The sequence below is a fragment of the Coregonus lavaretus genome (assembly GCF_964263955.1).
Source record: "Coregonus lavaretus genome assembly, chromosome: 20".
Lineage (NCBI taxonomy): Eukaryota > Metazoa > Chordata > Actinopteri > Salmoniformes > Salmonidae > Coregonus > Coregonus lavaretus.
Window position 1 is genome coordinate 8,642,236 of NC_140007.1, and position 9,763 is coordinate 8,651,998.

Consider the following 9,763-nt stretch of genomic DNA (forward strand, 5'->3'; position numbering starts at 1 on the left):
GTACAGGCTTCCTTCTTTTCACTCTGTTAATTAGGTTAGTATTGTGGAGTAACTACAATGTTGTTGATCCATCCTTTGTTTTCTCCTGTCACATCCATTAAACTCTAACTGTTTTAAAGTCACCATAAGCAATTTCCTTCCTCTCTGGAAACTGAGTTAGGAAGGATGCCTGTATCTTTGTAGTGACTGGGTGTATTGATACACCATCCAAAGTGTAATTCATAACTTCAGCATGCTCAAAGGGATATTCAATGTCTGCTTTTAATTTATTTCCCTCATCTACCAATAGGTGCCCTTCTTTGCGAGGCAATGGTAACCTCCCTGGTCTTTGTGGTTGAATCTGTGTTTGAAATTCACTGCTCAACTGAGGGACCTTACAGATAATTGTATGTGTGGGGTACAGAGATGAGGTAGTTATTCAAAAAATGGTGTTAAACACTAGTATTGCATACAGAGTGAGTCCATGCAAGTTATGTGACATTTTTACTCCTGAGCTTATTTAGGCTTGCCATAACAAAGGGGTTAAATACTTATTTACTCAAGACATTTCAGCTTTTCATTTTTTGTTAATTTGTACACATTTTGAAAAACATAATTCCACTTTGACATTATGGGGTATTGTGTGTTTAGGCCAGTGACAAAAAAAATCTCAATTAAATCCATTTTAAATTCAGGCTGTAACACAACAAAATGTGGAAAACGTCCAGGGCATGAATACTTTCTGAAGTCACATCCCAGCAAACATATAATTTGAGTCCCAAAATGATGCTTTACATATTTCTTGATATATTAGAAATGTGGTAGTGACACTTCTTAAAATACATAAAGACTTACCAACTTGCTCTCTGATTTTCTCAAAAACTTTTGCGGACAGACTACTCAGCATGTAGACATGCTGGAGAGGGGTGTGGCTTAAGGCACATTCATTCATGTTTAAAAATAAACACAACGACTGATTATATTGGTAACTTTCAATGTAATAATAAAACAACTGAAGATGTTCTGTTGAAATAATAGTGTTTGATTTATTTTCATTTTAGTGCCCTTATCGAGAGCGACTTGCAGGAGCAATTAGGGTTACGTGCCTTTCACGTAGTCGGCTCGGGGATTTGAATCAGTGACCTTTTGGTTGCTGTTCCAATGCTCTTAACCGCTAGGTTACCTGGTGTTTTCAAACATGAGTCAGGGTTTGGGACAGCCACCGCTCTATAGAAATAGCTGTATAAACAATGACTTTGTACTATATTCATTGAACAATATGTTTGGTATTGCCTTGGATTGAATAAGAACATATCAAGATGCAAATAAATGTCATAAGTGTAGAGACTTAACAGCTTTTATAAATATCGTTTTTGGGGTGGGTCTCTAATTTGCACCACTTCTGTATAATCATCCATATAGCCTACACACCAATGATGCTGGGGTCAGCTGTTCATTCACCCGCACCCACATGCAATTGCTAATAACCCATCTGCAACCGCCTGGCTATATGTGATCAAGTGAAAATCTGAGGCCCGCACCCGACCCTAACCTGCAAATATAGAAAATGCGGCGTACAGTCAGAGATGCCAGAACAAATCTTTGACACGGGGTGAGGGATTTTTTTAGGGCTATGTTTCTGCTTATAATTGCCAACATTTTGGTAGGCTATTTGTTAGCCAACATTTTGGTAGGCTCTTCTCTTCTGTCATACATCCTTGCTCACCAGAAAATATGTCATACATCGATAGAATGAACGCTTTAATCTAGTAGTTTTCTCTTTCATCTCTGCATCTCTTGCGCACCAAAGACGTTTAGGGACCGGGGAGAAAATGCTATAAAAAAATTTAAAACATGTGAAAGATTTTCAATCAGCTTGAACTGTTTTAAGGGCCTATGTAGCATTGATATGTGTCAGAAACATTCATTCTGGTGTCAAAATTGACTACAAAGTGTAAATAGGATAATTTTGATTATAATGTCAGTCTAGTCCAAAACTGAGTTTAGTAAGTGACTGCGTCATGACTTACTTGAGGGTTTGGTTTGGATTACAATTATGTAAACAATTCACTCCTCCTTTTGCCTATTAACACGTGGTGGCACCGTGTTTTCTGGGAAAAGACTGGGCGAGTTCGCTTTGCATGGCTTGGTGCCCCTGGCTGGCGGAAACCTCTCATTAGGAGGACCAATGGAATGGTCGAAAATGAGCAAACCCGGCGCACCAGGCCATGCAAAACAAATCCCCCAGACAACACAGTGTTGTCTGGGGGACTTGTTTTGCATGGCCTGGTGCGCCGGGTTTGCTCATTTTCGACCATCTTTGGCAGTAGCTTTATGTACAATGCACATTTTGATCGGGAAATAGCTACTCTAGTGAAATTGGGCTTCCGTAAAGTTTTTCAACAATCAGATGGCCAGGATATGGATTACATCCAACGCTAGCTACAAGTTCTGCGGGCTGTCAACCGTCAAGTGTGAGACTGTGCCTGGTGTTGTTGCTGATGGTGAGCTAGCTGCTGTCAGCTTGGCTAAACACAAAGTCAGTGCCCGCTTTACTTTCTATTTGCCTCTTCCGCTCTACTTGAGCCCACACATAGAACTGAATAAGCCCTTGTTTGTTGTGATTGAATGGCAAATACACCCCCCCCAAAAAAAACACCGACATGAAACCACACCCCGAAGACAACTCTTGTTTGCCTTCAGTCATGGCCGCTAGCATTTCTTAATGAGCATTGATGAAAACACTTGCAGTTCTCCTTTAAAAGCTGTGAAAACCCAACAAAAACAATTCAATGTTTCTGATAAGATTTCAGTTTGGCTTGGATGTGTATTTTATGTGGTTGAAATAGTATCAGCTTTTATGATGCTGATAAAGATAGCACCTTTACAGACGGTCCCTAACAGAGCATTCATTCTCTCAAGATGCTGAAAGAAAGAAAAATATTTCTCCACTCCTGTTCCCAAGTCAAAATGTACATTTGGTGTATCATTTTACTGCAATAATTGTTTAATTCTGCAGGATTTAATATTATATTAGGCTATGTGAGAGGTTATAGACCTACAGTCAGTGTCCAGATTTCAGTTAGGCCTACTATTCCATTAAATCCATCTGAACAGTACAGTTTCCTTGACGTGCCATATTTGAAGTCCCCGTCTTCTGACTGTCAAATTTGTATAGCGCCTCACAATCATCACACATAACATATTTCCCTAACATTAGGCTACTGTTCTGGCCCTCCCTTCTCTTTATTTTCAACTCTCCATTTCACCGCTTTTCTCTTATTGAATTAAACTCCAACAGTGGATCAATGTTAACCTTTTCTGCCCAAGTTCCCAAAACCATTTGGCAATTGGCGTGTATTTAGCGTGCATACAGTTAGGCCCTAAAGCTTAGGCTTACGCCCTAACGCCAGATAAAAATAATGAAAGAAAAACCTGAATGTAGCCTGTAGATATGAATTGCACAAGAGTTATACATTTATGTATTTTTTATGTATTGTGTTTCTTTATTCAACCCGTCCGCCACCCACCCGCCCTTCATCCACACAATATTTCATGACCCTAAACCCGCACGCCCTGTGAATATAACCGCGGGGACTGCAGGTTATGAGTCAACCCGCACATCACTACCACACACACACTCACTCTGTGTGCTGAGTCAATGTCACTTTGTCTAGTTATATCACTATTGGCATGTGGAAAACAGAGGAACAAAGTGGAACAAAAACACATATACATAAAAAAAATATAAAGACCAAAAAGACATGTTAGCATGAGATCAACACATGATTAATAGATGCTTCTGTCTAATAGACCAGGGGCCCCCAATTACATTCAGCCTTGGGCCGATTTTTCGGGGGGCCAGAACATAGTTATAAATCATTTGGACACTGCAAATTCACCGCAAGATTCCCAAACAGATATGGTATTTGACAAAAACAGAATCATTTCAATCCTTGATTACATTGGGATACGATCACATATGCCTCTTGGGAACAGATTTCCTAAATTAAAATCTAGGTGAGCTGATTTCCTGGTGATTTTACAGTCTTTTAGGTCCAACAACGAAAAAAAAAAAAAAAAAAAAAAAAGAGTATTATTTTTGTATTATTGTTTTGCTCAGAAAACTTGGGGGGCCAAATAATATCACACAAGGACCGAATTTAGCCCGTCGGCCACCTATTGGGGAACCCTGCAATAGACTAACAGGGGCAGAGGTTTGCAGTGTCTATGTGTTTACAGTAGAGCCCTCCAAACCCATTACGTTGTAGTGAAGGCCATAGAGTGGCGGACGTCATCCACTGTACAGACCTACCTCACTGAGATGGAAACACTCATGCTGCTGCTGCTCTGTCTGCTGTGACTCTGATGTGCTTTGGCTTAGGCCATACAAAAATAGATGTTTTATTGTCACACACCAGATAGGAAGAGGGGAGGGGAGCGGAGGGGAGAGGAGCAGGTGTTGGCAGCACTGAGAGCGTTCCTGATGTCTCTGCTGGGCTCCAGTCAGTTATAGTAGTATAATGTATGTATTGTGGACACACTCAGTGTAACCTTTTGGGGATGACTCAGGACGGTGGCATTATGAAAGCCCCAATTCACATGGCAGGCCTATAGCACAGGTGTGGAATGGATGGGGTGGCTGTACTGGTGGGGGGGGGGGGGGCGGGGTATGAGGGTAAGGGGATTATACCAACATATAACATATGCGTCTGTTTTGGCGCATTAATTCCTAGTGGTTAAGGTTAGGGCTATGGTTTGGGGAAAGCTTAAATATAATAATTGAAGGAAAACCACCCAAAAACTATCGTTTGGTATTTGTTTCATGAGTCCATTGTTGATATAGTTCCAAAATGTTTTCTATGTCAGCAATCAAGTTTTCAAGATATATAACTTTAAAATACAGAAATGCATCATACCGGCTGTAAATATATGTTTTATTGCCACACACCAGATAGGTGCAGTGAAATGTGTTGTTTTACAGCAGGGTTCTTCAATTCCGGTCCTGGAGGGCCGAAACACTTCTGTTTTTTATTTCTATCTGGTAGTTAATTGCACTCAACTGGTGTCCCAGGTCTGAATTAGCCCCTGATTAGAAGGAGAGGATGAAAAACAGAGGTGTTTCAGGACTGGAAATGAAGAACCCTGTTTTACAAGGTCAGCCATAGTAGAACAGCACCCCTGGAGGAAATTAGGGTTAAGTGTAGTATATTGAAAGTTATATATGTTGAAAACTTGATTGCTGACATGCAAAACATTTTGGGACTATATCAACAAAAATATTTTTCTTTACAACTTACTATATCAAGTATCAGCAACTATTCTCCTGGCTTGGTAGAGCATTGTGAACTGCCGTGGTGCAGCGGTCATAGCAACACGCTTTGGTTGGGTCCATAGGAAGGCTTCTCAGGACCTTTTCAAATGTCAGAAATCAAAGTCTATTACTAGTGATCAGCCTGGATTATAAACACACACAGCCCCGCACACACACACACACACAGATTATACACTATGGGTGCCTATGGAAGAGTCAGGACAGTAGGAGCCTAGAAGCCAGCAGTAATGAGAGAGAGAGAGAGAGAGAGAGAGAGAGAGAGAGAGAGAGAGAGAGAGAGAGAGAGAGAGAGAGAGAGAGAGAGATAAGAGAGAGAGAGAGAGAGAGAGAGAGAGAGAGAGAGAGAGAGAGAGAGAGAGAGAGAGAGAGAGAGAGAGAGAGAGAGAGAGAGACAGAGAGCGAGCGAGAGAGAGAGAGAGAGAGAGAGAGAGAGAGAGAGAGAGAGAGAGAGAGAGAGAGAGAGCGAGCGAGAGAGAGAGAGGAGAGAGAGAGAGAGAGAGAGAGAGAGAGAGAGCGAGAGAGAGAGAGAGAGAGAGAGAAGCGAGAGAGAGAGAGAGAGAGAGAGAGAGAGCGAGAGAGAGAGAGAGAGAGAAAGCTGTCCCCTTTCGACAGTAATTAGATCCATGTCTTTACCCTGCACTCACTGCCTAGTCAGACAGTGCTGCCTTTGTACAACACACATGCACAGCACACACAAACACACACATATGAACACCGTTTCTGTCTCTGTGTCATGCGTTCGATATGAATAACAGAGACAAAGTGATCAAGAGGTGGTGAGGGTAGATAGAGTGAGGGTTAATAGGGTGAATTAACATAACAGTAAAAAGAAGAATCAGAGATAGAGAGATTAAAAAAGTAGGAGGTAGAAGAGAGTGAATAGAATCCAAGCACTCATCAATGGGCAATGTGTTCTCCTCAGTAGATCAGCTTTCTCACTCACACCCATAGCAGCTGGTACAGCACAATGGCATCTGACATCTCAGTATGTGAAACTGGTGTGTGTGTGTGTTTCACTCTATGCGTGTGTATTCCCTCTGTGTGTGTGTATGTGTGTGTGTTTGTGCATGTTTCACTCTCTGTGTGTGTGTGTGTGTGTGTATGTGTATGTGTGTGTGTTTGTGCATGTTTCGCTCTCTCTGTGTGTGTGTGTGTGTGTGTGTGTGTGTGTGTGTGTGTGTGTGTGTGTGTGTGTGTGTGTGTGTGTGTGTGTGGACTGGAGGCCTTGGCAGAGATGTGTCCCTGGCAGTACAGCCAAAGCTGCTCAGAGTTCAGAGGCGGTCTGTCTGATAAAGAGCTGTTGAGTGGGGAGCAGGGTGATGGGGTGCTAGAACGGGTTGGTTGGTGGGCTTAGGTCACCAGGCCCTGTCCTGATCACAACTGAAAAGAGGAGGGGAGGAGAGAGATGGGAGGGAGGGAGGGAGGGAGGGGAGGAGTAAATTAGATCAAACTGGAGTTCTCTGTGATCCAACGAAGAGGCACGTGACTCTGTATAGGCTCAGAGACACACAGGGATGGAAAACACTGGTCATGTAGCATACATATTTTCAAAGTGACTTTGACAATATTGACAGAGACACATAATGTAGGCCCCATGGAAATTGAAGAGGGGGAGGCAAAGCCTGGAGATGATGACAGACAAGGCAGTGACCCCTGGGTCATCCTGCTGGGACATGAGAGGTCAGGGGTCAGGGGTATAGCTTCCGGGGGTCTGGGGGGGGGGGGGGTGGTGTAGAGGAGATAGGGAGATCCTCATACTTATACTGTGAGTGTGTGTGTCTGCGCGTACAGTTGCGGCCAAATATATTAGCACACTTGCACTTTTCTTAAATCATTCCGTATTTCTTTTTAAATAAGTTTAAATTAAAGAAAATGTTTGGTATCCACACGTTGTTATTGGATTTTCAACATTGCAGAACCAATTTTATTTTTGTAAACTTAAGTTTACAATTTTAATTGAGAAAATAAAGACAAATGGCATAGACAAACTGATTGGCACCCATTGGTTGCCCAGCCTTTTGCCAAGATAACTGCCAAAAAATGCTGTGGGATTGCTTTGCTGCACTGGGAGCCTTGAATGTGCGCAAGGCATCATGAAATCAGCAGATTATCAGGTGTTTTGTAGTCCAATGTTTAACCCAGTGTCTAAGAACTGGGTGTCTATTGAAGGTTGTGGGTCTTCCCAGCAGGACAACGACACCAAACACACATCAAAAACCACCAAGGAATGGTTAACAAGAGATGCTGGACTATTCTGGAGTGGGCAGCGAAGAGTCCAGATCTGAAACATCCAAAACCTATGAAAACAGCAGTTGGTGGAGGGCATCCCTCAAATATTGAAGAATTAGAGCAGTTTGCTGCTGAAAAGTGGGCCAAATTGTAAGTAGAAAGGTGCAGCAAGCTCATTGATGGCTACAAGAAGTGTTGTCTGCAGTTATCTTGGCCAAAGTCTGTGCAACCAAGTACTAGCTGCTAATCATTTGGTCTATACCATTTGTATTTATTTTCTAAATTAAAATTGTGAACTTAAGTTTACAAAAATAAATGTGGTTCTACAATGTTTAAATCCAATAAAAAGGTGTGGTAACCCACATTTTTATTTTTACATTTAAACTTATTTGAGAAGAAACAGGGAATTATTTAAGAAAAGTGCAAGGGTGCCAATATATTTGGCCTCAACTGTATGTGCGTATATGTGGTGTGAGTGTGTGCACCACCTCATGAAATCCAGATGAGAAGAGGGGAGGAGGGAGGGAGAAATGAGTCTCTGGGTTTCGGAGAGGAAGAGAGAGAAAAAGAGTGTTGTAAAGCTGTCAGCAGCACATGCAGCTCTCAATCATAGGGCTGTAGCACCAGGAGACATCCATTCAGAGAAGCACATGGAGAACATGGATGGATGTGTCTGTCTCACTACGTCATCCAAGGTTGCATCAGGGTGAATGTGTCAGGACACAAGACTGTATGATAGACAGTCTGTCCGTCTGTCCGTCTGTCCGTCTGTCTGTCTGTCCTGTCTGTCTGTCTGTCTGTCTGTCTGTCTGTCTGTCTGTCTGTCTGTCTGTCTGTCTGTCTGTCTGTCTGTCTGTCTGTCTGTCTGTTCTACCTTCCGTCAGGCTCATTATAGTGTGTGTCTGTGTCTGAGTGTGTGTGTATGTGTGTTTGGGGTGTTCTGTCTGTCTGATCCTGTGTGTGTTTGTGTGTTCCAGTGGAGCACGATAAGGACTTCCTCCCCATCCGGCGGCACCACCGAGAGTTCCGTTTCGACCTATCACGTATCCCTGAGGGGGAGGCAGTCACCACCGCAGAGTTCCGCATCTATAAGGACTTCATCCACGAACGCTTTGACAATGAGACCTTCCGCATCAGTGTCTACCAGGTGCTGGAGGAACACAATGACAGGTGAGGGTGTGTATGTGTGTGTATGTGTGTGTGTGTGTGTGTGTGTTTGGTTTTAGTGTACTTGTGGGACCAGAAGTCCTCACAAGTAAAATAAGGAACATTCGGTCCCCATAAGGAAAAGGCTATTTTTAGGCTTAGAGTTTAGATTTAGGGTTACAATTAGGATTAGGGTTACAATTAGGGTTAGGGATTAGGGGATAGGTTTAGTTTTAGGTTTAGGGTTAGGGGTTTTGGGGTTAAGTTTAGGGTTAGGGTTAAGATTAGGGTTAGGGTTAGGTAAAGGGTTAAGGTTAGTGGTTAGGGAAAATAGAATTAAGAATGGGAATCAATTGTAGGGTCCCACAAGGATAGTAAAACTCACGTGTGTGTGAACCAGAGCACTATGATACACTATCCATACTGTCAGTAGACTAACCCTGGTCTGGGAGGAATTAATGGATACATGAAGAAGAAGGAAAGAATATCAGAAAGGAAAAGAGGAGAAAAAGAGAAAAACATCCCACAACAGTGATAGATAGTTGGACAAGGATTTAAGGGAAGTAGGAGACATTGAAATGTTTTCTCCTATGTGTGTTTCTTTCTCTCTCTCTCTGCTTCTCTCTCTCTCTCTCTCTCTCTCTCTCTCTCTCTCTCTCTCCTCTCTCTCTCTCTCTCTCTCTCTCTCTGCTTCTCTCTCTCTCTCTCTCTCTCTCTCTCTCTCTATGCCCCTCTCTCTCTCTCTCTCTCTCTCTCTCTCTCTGTCTCTCTGTCTCTCTCTCTCTCTCTCTCTCTCTCTCTCTCTCTCTCTCTCTGCCTCTCTCTCTCTCTCTCTCTCTCTCTCTCTCTCTCTCTCTCTCTCTCTCTCTCTCTCTCTCTCTCTCTCTCTCCCTCGTTCTCTCTTTCTCTGCCTCTCCCCCTCTCTGGCTCTCCCCCTTAATTCCAGTGTGTGAAGGACAGTGTGTTCAGTATACAGTCGTTTATAAAGCCATTATTATAAATTAAGGAAATGAAGTGTTCCCCTGGCCCCACCATCTGGAGCCCTCCCTCCTCTCTCTCACCTGATCTCGCTCC

General features: G+C 42.8%; 1 protein-coding gene across 1 annotated transcript in view; it reads left to right on the forward strand.

The window, feature by feature from the left end:
• Positions 1-9,763, forward strand: part of bmp7b (bone morphogenetic protein 7b) — a 57,687-nt gene that overhangs the window by 43,301 nt on the left and 4,623 nt on the right. The window contains exon 2 of the mRNA XM_084184335.1: positions 8,521-8,713. Within this exon, the coding sequence (XP_084040461.1) occupies positions 8,521-8,713 (193 nt within the window). The remainder of the gene's footprint in view (positions 1-8,520; positions 8,714-9,763) is intronic.